At 43.5% G+C, this 15,069-nt stretch overlaps 1 protein-coding gene across 1 annotated transcript; it reads right to left on the bottom strand.

The window, feature by feature from the left end:
* Nucleotides 1–527: 527 nt before the first annotated feature.
* Nucleotides 528–14,156, bottom strand: LOC134876024 (transmembrane protein 151B). The gene is made up of 6 exons (XM_063900847.1): nucleotides 14,088–14,156; nucleotides 5,353–5,694; nucleotides 4,150–4,284; nucleotides 3,894–4,033; nucleotides 3,600–3,639; nucleotides 528–3,002 (listed from the first exon to the last, which is right to left on the bottom strand). Exons 1-6 carry the CDS (start codon nucleotides 14,154–14,156, stop codon nucleotides 1,794–1,796), a joined length of 1,935 nt encoding a protein of 644 aa, XP_063756917.1. The 3' UTR covers nucleotides 528–1,793.
* Between the last annotated feature and the right edge of the window lie 913 nt (nucleotides 14,157–15,069).

Raw genomic sequence — 15,069 nt, 5'->3', positions numbered from 1 at the left:
TAAATAGGGATATATCTGCTTAGTAAAATCTCACCTTGGAGGAGGAATCGGTGCAGAGGAGATGTGAATTGTGGAGTGAGCGAAGGGGAAATCTGATCTGAGGAGCAGAGAGAGGTGCAGCACTTTACAGAAGTAGGAGTGGTGACGGCAGAAAAGGAGAGGAGGGAGAAGATACTGACGGATGCAGTGAATCCACTACGGTACAACATGCTTTCCATAAATAAAAAGAGATGTTGCACCTAATTATTCGTGTTTTAAAAAAGCAATAGATGTGTTGCTCAGAATGTCCCATGCACAACATTTGAGGGAGTTGAGGAAGGAGAAGAGAAGAGAAGATGGAGGGAGGACAGAAGATGAAAGAGGAGCTGAGAAGGAGAGGAAGCAATACCAATTTTTCGTTCTGTCAGCTCCATGTCGGTAATGGATGCGGTAGTGGTACGGAAGCTAATGGTGAGGTGAGGAGGCATGAAGTGGAGGGAGGAAATCAATATTTCTCCAATTTTATTATACTGTTACAGTTGCTAGACAGATGCCGCACGATGTTGTAAAGTGAACCTGTAAAGCCTGGGATCTTTATTTGTATTAACTGGAGGACTGTGTGAATGTTATTGCAGGTAAGGGTTGCTGCTCGTAAGTTTGGTCTGTTTTAGTTTTTCTCCTCCTCTTGAGGTGGTCTTTCAATTAAAAAACATATGTAGATTAACCTGGTCTGTCATGGTCGCGTTTGTGTTCTACTATTCATCTTTGCTTATTGTCTCTGTCCTAATATTTTGAATGTTCTTCTTTCCCCACTTGTCATTTTGTATTACAGAAACGCATCATTGATTCTCTCCTTTGACTTCCTCACACTGAATTAGTAACCCTTTGTGATGTCATCTGAAATATTTAGAAGTTCTTTCTGCATTTCCTCTTTTAATTGAACTCTTTCGACCCGTTACTCCTCTCACTCATTTTCTTGCATAGATAAATCTGGAAATATACATTCCCATGTTTTCAGTCTTTCTGTCCCCCCTCCCCTCTTTCTCAATATCTTAGTGCAGCAAAGTCTACAGTATTCAAGTACTTTCTTGGCTTAACTCATTCTCATGCTATGTTCACACCGTACACGTAGATTGAATAGGGGAATTAGTCCGGATTACCAAAGTGCAATAAATTACTCCAAAAGATTTTGAAATAACAACTTTAATATATGAAAAGTCTAGGTTGATGCTATGTTAGGTCTGTACGCGAAAGGACAAGCAACACATTTTAAAATGCTTGTTTGCCTGAATGGAGTTTGGATGGATGAGGGCAACACACTAGCTGCTTCATCTCCAAGGCATAGATATGTCCGTCCACATCGATTTTGACGTAAAGTTAAAAGTGATGATGATATTACCTCACCATCATTTAAGATGTTTATCAGTATCTTTTCACTCGAGAACGTTGCTATGCGCTAGGTGTGAACACAGCATCAGACTTTGTATTATTTTGCTGTTGCACAAGCCAGCTCATCTGAACCAGTGTGTTTCCTGTACTGTATGCATCGCTCCCCCGTACATATCCTCGTCCCCCCCTTGTTTCATTGGTTATTCTGTTTCACACAGCTGCTCTTATCTGTTTAACGCTTTGTTCTGCCTGAATCATTTCTTCTCTCTATAGTTCTTTCAACTTCATCTGTTCTCATGTCATTCATTCCATCATTTCTTATTGCCTTCCCTCTCTGATCCACTCTTGTCTTTGTGTTGAGCGCGTCCTTTCATCTCCCTCGGCCTCTGCTCAGACTTTCTTGCTCTTAATGTAAATGTTTATTATCACATGTCGTCTCCGGCGTGGCAGCTCTCCTCTCCGTGTATAATGAGGACGGGAAAGAAGAACGCGTCCTGATAGGAGGGAGGGCGCTCCCTCCCTCCCCCTTCACTCTCCCTCCCCTCGCCTGCACTGTCTTGCTCTGCTTCTTCGCCTCCTCTTCCCTGATCCCGTCTCATCACCACCACCGCCGCCTCTTCCTCCTGCTGCTGCTCCTCCTCCTCTTCTTCATCCCCTTCTCCTTCCAGCACTCCTCTGGTCTCCTCGTTGTCCTGCCTTGAACCCAAACCAAGGAATCCTCCTCCCCCACTGCTTCCCCCCCCTCCTCCTCCACTCCCTCCTCCATCTTCTCTGCTCCCTCCGAGCCCTCCTCCCATGCTTCTTGAATGAAACAGGCTGCTGGGGCGCCCTGCTGCCAGTCTCCCCAGAGAGAACCCGCTCCGACTGAGCACCAACCGCCCTCCGATACCTCCGCCCCCCTGCCCCGCTGCCCTGATCCCTGCCACGGTAGCGTTCAGGAGGGCTGTGGTTCCCATGGGGGCCCTCAGCCTGGAGGGCAGGCTAGAGCTGGACGTGGTCCTCCGGCAGCGGGGGCAGCTCTGGAGTAGGTAAGCCGAGTTGAAGACGACGGGCAGAGCGAGAGGAGGCGGGTTGGGCCCTTGGCTGGGGGTGGAGCTTGCGGGCCCAGAGATGGGCGTAGAGGCGGTGGGGTTTGTCCCCCCGCTCATGTCCAAGTCCATCAGGAGGGCTTCGGAGTAGCTCGGCACCATCTGTTGGTTACAGCGGATGTGCCACTCCAGCTCAGTCATGTCCACCGTGTTGACCCGAGAGATGGCTCTGTAACTCGTCCCGTTGATTCCAGGATGGAGTCCATTCTCAGTCCCTCCTTCAACCCCATCCCCTCTTCCTCCCCCACCTGGCCCTCCTACACCACCTCCTCCTCCGCCGCCACCACCATCTTCGTCCTCACCAAACAGCTTCTCCACGTGGTAGTGGACGTACGCCGTGCGGTACTCTGACACCACGCGCAGCGGCCAGGACAGCAGGAACGTCGATGCCAGCCAGAAGACTTTGTGCCGGGAGAACCAGGGCTGCCGGGTCGGGTCAGGGAAAGCCAGGATGTGCTCACGGAAATCCACGTTCTTCAGGTGCATCCCCTCCCTGGCCTCCATGTAGTCGTCGAGTCCTTCGTTCTCCCCAAAGAAGCGCGCTCGCTTTGAATAACAGAAAAAGGAAGTGCTAGAATTAGAATTAATTAATAGAGCATTAGAAGAAGACCTTTACCTACTACTGTATTAGTTTGTGGAGTCACAGCTTATGCTAGAAACTAAAATGATGTTACCAACTATCACAGACATTATGTTTTATTACCCCACAGTGTGATGGCCAGACCTGGACTTCACAAAACTTGGATCGACTTCTTAACTGCAGCTACCACCTCATCAAGTGTACATTTAAGAGGCCTTTTTTCGAGATAAAAATTGGATCAATTTATAAGCTGGCTAGCTGCAGCTGAATCTGCCAGCAACAGTTGTAATGCCAGATTTAAGTCAGTAGTCGCTGGCTGGAAATAAGAAGCCTGCTTTTTTCTCTCTCTGTCCAAAATCTAGAAATTCTTGTTTTAAAGAAAGACATCTGAGTGGTAAATCTACCATTGTTGTCGAACATGTGTAGTGAGTGGACAATTGAAAAATAACACTTGGTGCTCTAGAAAACAGGGTTGTCCTTTTTCCATCGCATGTTATAGATAAGACATTCATTTAGTTACATTGGCAGAACAGAAATAAGTGTTCTTGAATATGTTATCTTACCTGGGTGAGGTAGGCAGCTTCAGCACGTGCACTGGAGAAGCTAAAGAGCACAACGATTTGTTAAAAACTTACTGAGCCCCAAAAAATAATGATCTTGTGTTTCAACACTGTATCGATGTGTGAACGATAAACAAGGTCCCACAAACAATAGGTACACAAGATAAAGGGACAAGGGGATTTGGAGACAAAAGAAAACACAATATCCAAAGGAAGCAACAATTAGGGCTGTTTCAGAAGGAAAAATGATAAGAAAAATCATTCAAAACCCCCTTCAAGCTGTGGTTGCTGTCTGACCTGAAACACTTGGTGAAGCGTAGACGGACCGCAGGGTGCAGCTGCAGGTCCAGCAGCTCCTTCGACACGTCCTTGACACCGTAGCGGGCGTAGTCAAACTCTGAGCTGGAGGCGTGAGTGTTCACCCGCTCATGGTACACCTGGGGGTTGGGGGTGGAGCAAAGTATGACATTTGGATATCCAGTAGAAGAAATGAAGATTGCATATCAGTTATTTCAAAAGTTTAAAATACTTTATTACTTGAAGCTTCCCTCACCTGTGTGGTGGTGTACGCGTCTCCGTTGCGGTACCTGGTCACCTGCCGGGTCCTCCTGACATAGTGATAGCTGATGGCCTTCCACCAGATGCAGGGCGTGGCCTGCTGAAGCCTCTGCACGCGCTCGTACACCTCCTGAGTCAGAGAAGTCATTCAAGTCACATTCAAATGTACAGTTTGTTCCTACACCTGACCTTTTTTTGGGTCAAATATAACAATTCTGAAAGAGTCGCACATATGTAAAGAGGGTACATCAAACACCCTTATGCTCCCTAAGGAGAAAATAAATTAATAGCACAATCATGGTTATAAGATTACATGAGAGATAGCTCTCTAGTGTTATTATATAACAAACATAAGACAGTGTGCTTTTTTTAGAATTGGATTCAAGTTATTTTGAGATCTTTTTATTTATTTTTCCCTATTTCAATTCCTTACAAACCTGTTGAGGACAAACAATCTAAGATGTGACATTGCATGAGCAGTTATTCTAAGCAGAATAGTTAAGTTTGTCTTATTTGCATTCATTTTTGTTAAGTCTGCAATCTGGTGCTGTTTGGTTTTATTTATGGGTTGTTTTTTCTGATCTGTGCCCCTGACAGTTCGGAATAATGTAGAAAATATTCTGGTTTTGCAGTAGCAGATATCTAAGATGAACAGCAACCAATATGCTCCTGATAAAAGCAGAGCAGACAAAGATAGATGAAAGAGAGACTGATGCCTCTGGGTCTGCTAAGTTCCATATAAATGGGCAAAGACTATTTTCGGAAAGAAATTGAAAGCAAAAAAAAATTCCTGACTGAACTGCAGGAAATGAACCCCCTTATTTCTCTTGATCAGCAACTGTCTCCGCAGACAGTGAACACATCATCGTCATTTTATGTGTATAAGCTCTTTATTTAAAGGCTTTTGCTGACACTATCAGTTTCGATGAGTAAACAGATTCTGCTGCTTAGCTCAAGGTCACAGAGCTATTCCTAGACTGCAGCAGTGAACTCCACACTCTGCTGGGAGCTGAACGACTAAATGGAATTTAATGGAGATGTCAATACAGCCACCAAGCAATTTCTAAATCACAAGAGAAAGACATTTTTTTAAAGGGGAAATGATGAGCATTTAGATATGTTTCCCAAATCCTTCCAAATGTTCGAGCTATGAGACCATCCTGCTTAATTTCATTCTTAAACTTGTTTTCCCACAGACCTGGAATTCAGCATGAGCCAACATTGCCGTCTTGGAGAAGCAGTGCCAGCACTCCACCAGGTAAACCACGTAAAGCATCGCCAGGAAGGCCAGCGGGATGTAGACGTAGCCGCTGGAGCACGGGCTCTCCAGGTGCAGGATGTCGTTGTAGTAGGCCGCCGAGGTGGCGTCGTCGTCAGAACCCAGGGGAACGGAGGAGGAGGAGCCGAGGACAGGGACGCGACACAGAGCGCACCAGGCGAGCGTGGCGAAGCAGCCGTACATGAGGAGGGTCAGGAGGAGGCACTTCCAGTGAGACTCCCGACACAGGGAGGAGGCCAGGGACTGCTGCACTGGACGCTGCTGTGGAGAGACGAAGAGAGAGGAGGAAAGATGTTAAGATGCAATCAATCACACAATTAATAAACAACCAAAGAGAAAAAGGTTGTCAGGTCAAGTCCTCAAATGCTCAAAGTTTGGAGAACATTGAAACTAATATTTATGGCTTTTATCAATATTTAAAGCACTTTTTGATTCATTATTATTATTTAATCAAACAGCACAATATGGACTAGTGCAATATGCAATTCACAGTAAACCCAATTGTTGGTAAAAAGCAAAATATGGTTCTGCAGAGAAGTCAAAGTCATCATCAGTATTTTTTTAATATACTTTTGGTACAAAGACTCATTTTAAATAGTTTTCAGAAAGAAATCGAATAATGTTTTAATCAATATATGGATTAATCTCTAATAGTGTGGAACAATGACAATTGCAATATAAGTCAAAATGATTGTATTGTTATTATTTTGATCAATACAACCTTTAGTGACACAGTCCAACATTATGGAAGAGCAACATTAAATCCCCAGGGCTGATTTTAAGTTCAATTTGAGCCCTAACCACTTGTCCATGCTTGTTGGATGACTGGTGTAAGTTATTAATATGACTTTTAATCTCCATCCAATTAGTTTTCTGTTTGGAGCTCTTAGTGCCATGATTAATAACCGTTTACAGGCAATACTTTTGTTCTATTTTTCTACTTTTGTTCAGATCCTAAGGCCATGTGTGACACATATGGCCAGCTGTTTTGACACTAAAATGAGCCATGAACGTGAGGAAACCAGTCTGAGGTGTGCCACTAGATTTCACACATTTCTACCTTCTCACGTTGAGAGTAGAGATTTGTATAAATAATACAGTGTGCCTCGAATTGTGAATATTTAAAACTATGTGACAGGTGGAGATTATTTCAAGTTTGGTGGGAACACAAAGAATGTTTGTCAAGGAACAACATATAATGGGTAAACCTGGAGTTTTTAACACCCGTGATCTTCCCGTTTGTTAAAAAGTGTTGTATTTCAGACCAAGTGAGGTCCTGAACAAGGGAGTGCATTAAAGCACCAACCCTTACCCATCATAGGATAAGTGCTGAATATCACACACATACACACACACACACACACGCAGTTTACGCCGCTCTCTAAGTGCACACACAGCCTCACTTGAACTGGAGACATCATATTACAGTGCACTCAAACATATACATTAGATACACAGCTGGTCTAATGTGCCCTTCTTCTCTCTCTCTCTCTCCCCACACACACACACACACACACACACACACACACACACACACACACACACACACACACACACACACACACACACACACACACACACACACACACACACACACACACACACACACACACACACACACACACACACACACACACACACACACACACACACACCATTGTAATGCAGCTAGAGGAGTGTGTGTGAATAATTTAGATGAGAACGATACTTCTAGACTCTTCGGAACTGACTGCACCCCAGCAGCCAAACACGAATGTGTGTGTGAGCGAGAGAGAGAGACAGAGAGAAGAGAGAGAGAGAGAGAGAGAGAGAGAGAGAGAGATGGAAAGCTTGTGTATTATGTATGTAGTGTATCACAGGAACATGAAGAGAGAAACACAGCTTACACACATGTTCTGTTTGGTGTATGTGTGTGTGTGTGTGTGTGTGTGTGTGTGTGTGTGTGTGTGTGTGTGTGTGTGTGTGTGTGTGTGTGTGTGTGTGTGTGTGTGTGTGTGTGTTGTTGCATGCCTCGAACTGAATGCGACAAGGCAAAAAGAGCAACAAAGCAGATGAAAAGAAAAAAAAAAAGAGTGAATGACACCAGTGTCCTCTCCTCCTCTCGGCCAAGTCCTGTCAGCACACACACTCCCCCCCCCCCCCATCTTTATCTCTCAATCCTTCAATGCAGACACAAATTGCTTTCCACTAGCAGATTTGACTGGCTGCGACACACTCACTCACTCACTCACTCACTCACTCACTCACTCACTCACTCACTCACTCACTCACTCACTCACTCACTCACTCACTCACTCACTCACTCACTCACTCACTCACTCACTCTCTTTTTTTTTTACTACTGTACGTCAAGGGCAAGTAGTGAAATGCTGCTTGAAGGACACCTCCATCATCTCTCTGTAACTCCACCCAAAACACCACTCTGCGCACACCATCCAAAAAACCTTTCCTTTCTTTTAGCCTTTTCCTCTCCACATCCTCCTTCCTTTCCTTACATAATCTTGTTTCTCCTTCCCCGAATCTTCCCTCCCACCTCCGAAGCATTTACTCTCAGTTTCCCGACCTCGGTCTCTCCTCCACTCCGTCCTCCTCACCCCCACGTCTCCTCTGTTACATCCTCTCTCAAAGTCTGTCTCTAAGTGGATTGATTGGGCTAAAAGTGTAGAGAGAGAAATAGAGAGGGAGGGCTTGAGCAGCGTGAGAGAGAAACGGTCATGAACTTTTCATGAATGCAAGTATGAAAGGAAGCAAAAAGGAGAGAGGGATGGGAAAGGCAGTAACAGAATGCACCTTTCTCCAGGGAAGCACACTGACTAAATTGCCTCGGCCTGTCTTATTTTGTCTTGCTGGCTCCTTTTCCTCTTACCTTGTGCAAGGTAAAATGTTATATTCTAGCAAAAAAAAAAGAACCTGCAGCTGACACTTTCATCCAGGGTCTGCAGGTGTTGTGTGCCCAGAGAGACGAAAATCAGACAGGAGTCAAATTATTCCTGCATGCACTTCTGCCAATCACTATTTGTCAATACGAGCCGTTCTCCCACTTCCTGCTAAAGTGAGTCTGGAGATGCTTATAAGATAGAGGGTGACGAGAGATATAGCACACAGATTCCAGAGAAAGTGGTTTCTTTCGTGCGGCTTGCGAGGAAATCTCCTCCATTGTGAACTGGAGATGATGTGTCCAGTTTACAGTAATTATTGTTCTTGCGTAGCATCTATTAGAGCATCCTGGAACAATGCAGACATGCATCATATTCAATTTGTTCGAGAAGCTAAATCTCAAAATCACAGAGCAGAAGCAAGTCAGTGATAAGAAAAGCTCAACACCTTCTTTCCTCATGTAATTATTATTCGGAGAGACAGGCTAATCAAACCTTTTCTGCTTTCCCAGCATAATGTGAATCTCATTGAGACTTAAAACTGATTTGGCAACCCCCTCGGACTGAATGAATGTAACTGCCAACACATCTCATTTCAGTTTATGGTTCGGCTTATCTCAACACAACTCATTTTGGTAGCAGCTCCTTTTCCTCTGCAATATTTTTTGCTGCGAATAGTTCCCCATGATAATTGCTAAAACTGCTGTCTATTGGAGGAAGCAGTGCCATCTAAAAATGGCGGCTTGTGTAGGCAATCCCGTGTCGCACATGTAACATTTCTCTGACAAATCACTCGTCTGCAGCCTTATTTTCCCATGTTCTTATTATTTTGAGGGATAGGCTAATCCAACGGGTATATCCGGTTACCATTTCTGTTCCCTCTTTGCTTTTTCTGTGTAAGTAAGGCCATGCAAACTCCCACACAGCAGAGCGTATGGTCTTTGCAACATGTGGTTTAGTGCTGTACCTGTGCTATCCAAGCATATTCTTCATAGTGTTTCAACTTTTATCCAAGGCAACTTACATACACTTGCCGTAGATATGCCTAGGGTGCAATTTTGGGTTAAGTCTCTCGCCAAAGAACACTACTCCCTGAGTCACAGCCACAGCTGGTGACCTTGTGACTAATTGGGGAGCACTTTGGGCCAAACAGGTATTTTCTATTAACCACAACACCTTCCAGTTTAAAACTCTGCAGCTTCTTAGTTTTCTTCTGATCCTCTCTCAGCTTTCCGCTGCCTCTGGTGAGCCTCGGCTCTTTTGTCAGGCTGCAACAGATCAAAGGCAAAGCTCCCTCTCCCTGAAATCATCATGAAAAGACATCTATACAGCCGAGTCTGGAGGGTGTCGGCTCTCATTTGTGTTATTCTTGAAATTTGGGCCGCCTTTTCTGCAAGCTCTTCTGAAGAGCGTTGATACAGGGTGCTACTTACATGACTAATTCTTCATAGATGTTTCATTTATAACTTCATTCAGTGTCTGCACTTCATCAGCATGATTGTCTGGCAAGATTTTGCTGTGATGAAACACTGATATTTTGACAGATTTTCAGTACATTCTATATATATATATATTCCCTGAGCATCCACAGTCACTAGAGACAGCCGTCTGAAGAGGAGCCCATATAGCTGGCATGGATCTGTTACCAAAAATGTGTTTTTTCTGGACAAGCATCACACACCTTTGAATTCAAAACAGCATGGCTCGGGGCATGAAGCTCCTGTGCATGCTGTGGTTGCTTCCTACTTCTACTTAAGCTGCAAGTGACAGAGCCTTTGCATTAACAGGATTTGCCCCGGCCTGTAAACGTCCATAAACTCAATTATTAGCCTCTAATCTGGTCTTTTAGCCTCTGCTGGAATATGGTGCTTATCTGCCAAATACTTAACTGGCTCTTATATGTGTGTGCTCAGGTCAAACTTGAGTCTCTTAATATTTCCTTTGACTTAGGGATACATTTTGTTAAGAGTACCACTATGTAGAGTTAATTGTCCTTCCCATCTTTCCTACAAAAATAGACAAATGGCATTGGAATTTGTAAATGTGTCCACTGTGCAGGGATGGTTTTTAATGTTTTGCTAAATGTGTCTAATTGAATGTGTGTATTCCTCTCTCTCTCCCTCTGCTCGGACTGATTCAGCTGATAGGTGGGACTGGTGCAGCTATAATTAGCTCCCGTAGCATGTGGGTGGCAAATGAAGTGAGGAAGTGAGGACAGGAAGAAGTGCTGTTGATGCCCGCAGTACACTGTGGAAAATGATGTGTCATTTTAACGCGATTGGAGGGGGTCAATTAGCCTAGATTCTACAAATAAAGTGTTATCGTTTGGATCAGTCATTATGCGCTCGCCACGGTTAACAATTTATTCCTCAATTAAATTATTGGGTAAGGTTAGGGTCCCCTAATTGAAAAAATACAACTGAAAGCAGCAGTCAGCCTAGATCTCAGTTACCTGCCGATGTAAAAAGCAGATTTAAAATCCAAAACATGCACAGAAACTTCTTAAAAAACTCCTGCAGATGATTATTTTATCCTACCATCCATGACCATACGTTTCCAAACAATCATTGTTTTGCCAATATATGCAGCTGTGAAACTTAGATATGTTGATTTATTGTAACACACACGTTTTGCTATGAATAAATGAGCACTTGTGAAATATCTGCTGTTAATTTAAATGTATGAATATACTTTGAATGAACTATTAAAAAGAGACAATATGTGGCTTTGTGTATTACAGTCAGAAGGGATTTACAACAGGCAGAAGAAACTGACGTTCATTTCAGACCAAGTGTTTGAGCTTTGAATATCATTTGAACAGGTTCTCCCTGAGGAACCAGAGTTTTACATAACACGTGTGTAATGCTCGATGTGTCCTATCACCTACTCCTATTTAGTCATTGAACTGTGATTTATGTAATGAAACACACATTCTCTGTTAGTGAAGCTAATGGCTGTTCTACACATCGTTCCCACTTCATGATGCTGCTGTTATGTATCATTATCATTTTATATTGCAGCCTCCCTGCACGCTGGAGTTGATCCTCGCCAACAGTGTAAGCATATTTTCATTTGAGGATGACTCTACTGAAGATGATACTTAGGATTACTAAATCAGAAATGGGATTCTTCTTCTCTTTCCAAAATGATAGTTTAAATGTTTCCCCCCTATTGTGTTGAGGTACTGGACTCCTAGTAGCATGGATATTTTCTGGTAAAGTTTGTCATGTGTAACATTTAACAGTATGTTTTTGCAAAAAGGGCTACACCTAATAATTCTTCTTATTAATTTGCAGATTTTTCTATTAATCCAGTGATTGTTTTGTCAGAAAATGTCTATAACAGTTGTTCAAAGTCCAAGGGGATGTCTTTAGATGCCTGTTTTGTGTGTGAAATTCACTGTTTGTCATATATAACCAAAATATTAGGAAAACATAGGGTATTCTGATGTTTTTTTGCTTAAATAAATACTTTAAATATTACAAAAAACATTTCTATTCTGATTAGTCATCTAATCGTTTCTGTCAGAATGAGGGCTGGATACATTTATTTCCTCTTCCATCACCAGATGTTTTTATATTGATTCTAATTCTGTTCTCGTTCTGGTTTTGAAACTTTCATTATGTCTCGCTCACACACATTAGATCCGTGTATCCCCCTGCCTGTGCAGCACACCTGTCTGCTAATGGAAATACGTGCACGGACATAAATATGAATCAAACATGGGATTTTAATATTAACAAAGTGGCTCAACCTCATTTGTGATAATGCCTGTGTGTGTGCATGCATACTCAAGTGGGCCTGGGACTGAGCAAAGTTAAGTGAGACATGAGTGTGCACATTTTTGACAGTGTGAGAGTCAAAGCGAGAGGATGAAGCTGTATACTCCTCGACAGACAGATCTAAAAACAGGAAGGAGCCGATAGGGAGAGATGAGAGAGAGTAATGGAGGCAGGGAGCAGATGACTGCATTCATTGCATTACAGTCTGCAATGCAGGCGTCGACGAAAGACAGACGAGAGTGGTGGAATGAAGTGAAAAGCATTTACCAGCCTTTGAAATCTACATGCTACGTGTTTAGAGTACCATTAGCCAATTGCCACATGTTTCATTCTGTCAGTTTTATTCTGGTCAGGCCACTCTTATATGTACTACCGATGTAGTCGGACAACAACAATCAGAAAACTCCTCTTGTCAGTTATAATCAGTTAAAGACAAAGAGGGTTTAATGCCCTGAAGCCACTTGGGCCATATTTAAGGTTCATTACAGCCCAAATTAAAATCGACTATTCAATTGGTGGAGAATAAACGGCTGCCGGAGTAAAACGCATGTGATTCTTGTGAAGAGCATTTCTCACCTTTTACTGATATTTTAAAAGACAGTAATTCATGAAAACTATTACTTCTTTCTTAAAAACAACTACACAGGCCCTCTGAGAATGCAGACTTCCACCAAGTCCATATTGCAATGAAACATAGGATGTGACTCTGCCCAGTGATTTAATTCTTAGTCCATGCTACCCACCTCATCAGGTTTCAAGGTGCTGAGATCACAGCTAACCACATCTTTAGCTATCATTGATATCTTTCCTGGCATCTGCATTACGCATTATTTTATTACAGCTAACCTATTTTTCGGTGTTTCATTATTAAGATGACGTGTTTGAATAAATGATGCTGTTTCCCAAAAATAGTGGTGGTAAAAAAGGAAGTGGCTTAGGAGGAGAGGTAACACTAAAGGCTTGTGTGTGAGTTTGTGGTGGTGGGAAGGCTACGTGTCATTCTGTGTGTAAACATGAACTTTTGCACAACATCGCATCTGATGATAAAAGATCAGGATAGAGCATCAAAGACAAATAGATTATTGTCCAATTTTAAAGTAATCACCAACTTAATTGGAAAAAGATTCATCTGTTTGAGCATTTTTTGAAGAAAATACGTCAAATTGTGCTAACTCCAGCACCTTAAATGTGACTAAGTTCAGGTTTCCTTACATCACTTTGAAAGATTATACTATGACATTTGACAATACTCATTTTATAGACCAATAAAAGGGACAATAAAATCTGCTTAGGAGGATTGGTTTTAGGGTTTGTCATGCATACATAAAAACACTGCTTAGTGTGTTTAGCCAATTAAAATGAATAACAGTACTTCCCTGTAAACAAATACATAATGCTTCCTGCTCTGAGGTGTTATTCCCACCATTCACATTGAATCAGGGTTATTTTTGTCTGAAAGGTGTGTGTGTGTGTGTGTGTGTGTGTGTGTGTGTGTGTGTGTGTGTGTGTGTGTGTGTGTGTGTGGGTGGGGGGTGATGTCACCCTCTAGTGTATTACGTTGGTGTCAGCTGGAAAATGAACACTACTATACAGAAAAACACTAAAGCATCGTTCCCAGGAGTAACGCATCCCAGAGAGCCGTGTCACATCAATGCTGTGGCTTTATTTCTACACAGGGACTCGGACTTCCCTCCCCTCTCGGTTTGAAACACAGCCTCATCTCAATTCATTCTAAAGCCAAGGTCCTGTCCCGTGTCCTTGCTCTTGTGAAGCATCAAGGACTTCAGGTAAAAACGTGACTTCTTAGCGTTTTTTGTCAATACAGTATGGCATACATGATGCTGAAGTCACGGGTTGTTTTTGCAACCACTGGCAAATATCTTTAATACATAAAAAGGCTCTTGAAGGGTACAATTATGCGCAACTTTACGCTCACTGGACTGTTTCCATACATAACGATTGTGAAGACAGAAAACAACATAGGAAATGCCCTTACCTGCTCTCGTCCTGACCCGTCCTCCAAAATGGGCTCTTCAGCGGTGGCCGTCTCCTCCTCCGTCTGCATTTTCCCTCTTGCCACTCCTTCCTTCCTTCCTTAGAACCGGGCACAGGCAGCTCCCTCCCCGGTAACGTCCGAAGGTAGGGACCTCCCCGGCGGAGCAGCGAGCTCGGTCACCCCATCCGCCGCAGGTCGGTATCCAATTTCACGATGGCGGGGCCTGCGGCAAATAAGCATCGTCTACTCCGGGTTAGGCAGTACCCCCTGCTTTCTCCTAGTCTCTCCTCCCGCTCAGTGTTTCTCCTCTGCCCGCTGCATCCTTCCTCTCCGGCAAAAACGTGACAAAGCGTCCAAAGTCAAAGCTGTCTGTCTCCCTCCCTGCCAAAACGTTTCCGCTGCAGCCACTCGCTTCTGCCTCTCGTGATGCTCAGCTACGAGCGTGCGTATGTGCGCGCGTGACCGACAGCGCAGGAGAGCCAGCCGGTGCTATGAGCTACAGCTGCACTAATGAAGGAGGACGCTCGTGAGCACGAAGCTTTAGCGTTGTGTCAGGTCTGTCTGCGCGAGGGGGAAATACAGTAAATATATAATACAACAGGAGGGTGACGTCATTATTCAACTTTGTTGGCCAAGGTTGCACCTAGCATTGGGTCTCCGTTGACGTCATATACCAACATCCCCACCCCCATATAATAATACACCTGAGCACACGCGCGAGTCATTCATGTGGAGATGCAGACACGCGAACCCAGGCGCACATTGACCAGTTAGCTGAATTAGAATGGGCAGAATTGGTTACTTTAAAGATGTCGTTAACATGTATGAAAACATGTTTCTCCCAATGTTATAGAAAAACACAGATCCTGTTATTCATTACGAGAAACTCTCAAAATAACGTTTGTATCTCAAATAAGATACAGGTCACTATTTTCGTCTATGAGGTCATTATATTGGCTAAGTTTGTCATAACGAAACACAG

This window comes from Eleginops maclovinus, chromosome 14 (assembly GCF_036324505.1).
Source record: "Eleginops maclovinus isolate JMC-PN-2008 ecotype Puerto Natales chromosome 14, JC_Emac_rtc_rv5, whole genome shotgun sequence".
Classification (NCBI taxonomy): Eukaryota; Metazoa; Chordata; class Actinopteri; order Perciformes; family Eleginopidae; genus Eleginops; species Eleginops maclovinus.
Note: the sequence above shows the minus strand (reverse complement) of the source record. Positions and strands in the feature narration are given on the sequence as shown.

Excerpts from the sequence above, each read along its gene's own strand:
- LOC134876024 (XM_063900847.1), bottom strand. The coding sequence starts at position 14,156 with ATGCAGACGGAGGAGGAGACGGCCACCGCTGAAGAGCCCATTTTGGAG. Across the intron at positions 5,695-14,087 it reads ACGGGTCAGGACGAGAGCAG|CAGCGTCCAGTGCAGCAGTC; the intron begins GTAAGGGCATTT and ends GTCTCTCCACAG. Across the intron at positions 3,640-3,893 it reads CGCTTCACCAAGTGTTTCAG|CTTCTCCAGTGCACGTGCTG; the intron begins GTCAGACAGCAA and ends TGTGCTCTTTAG.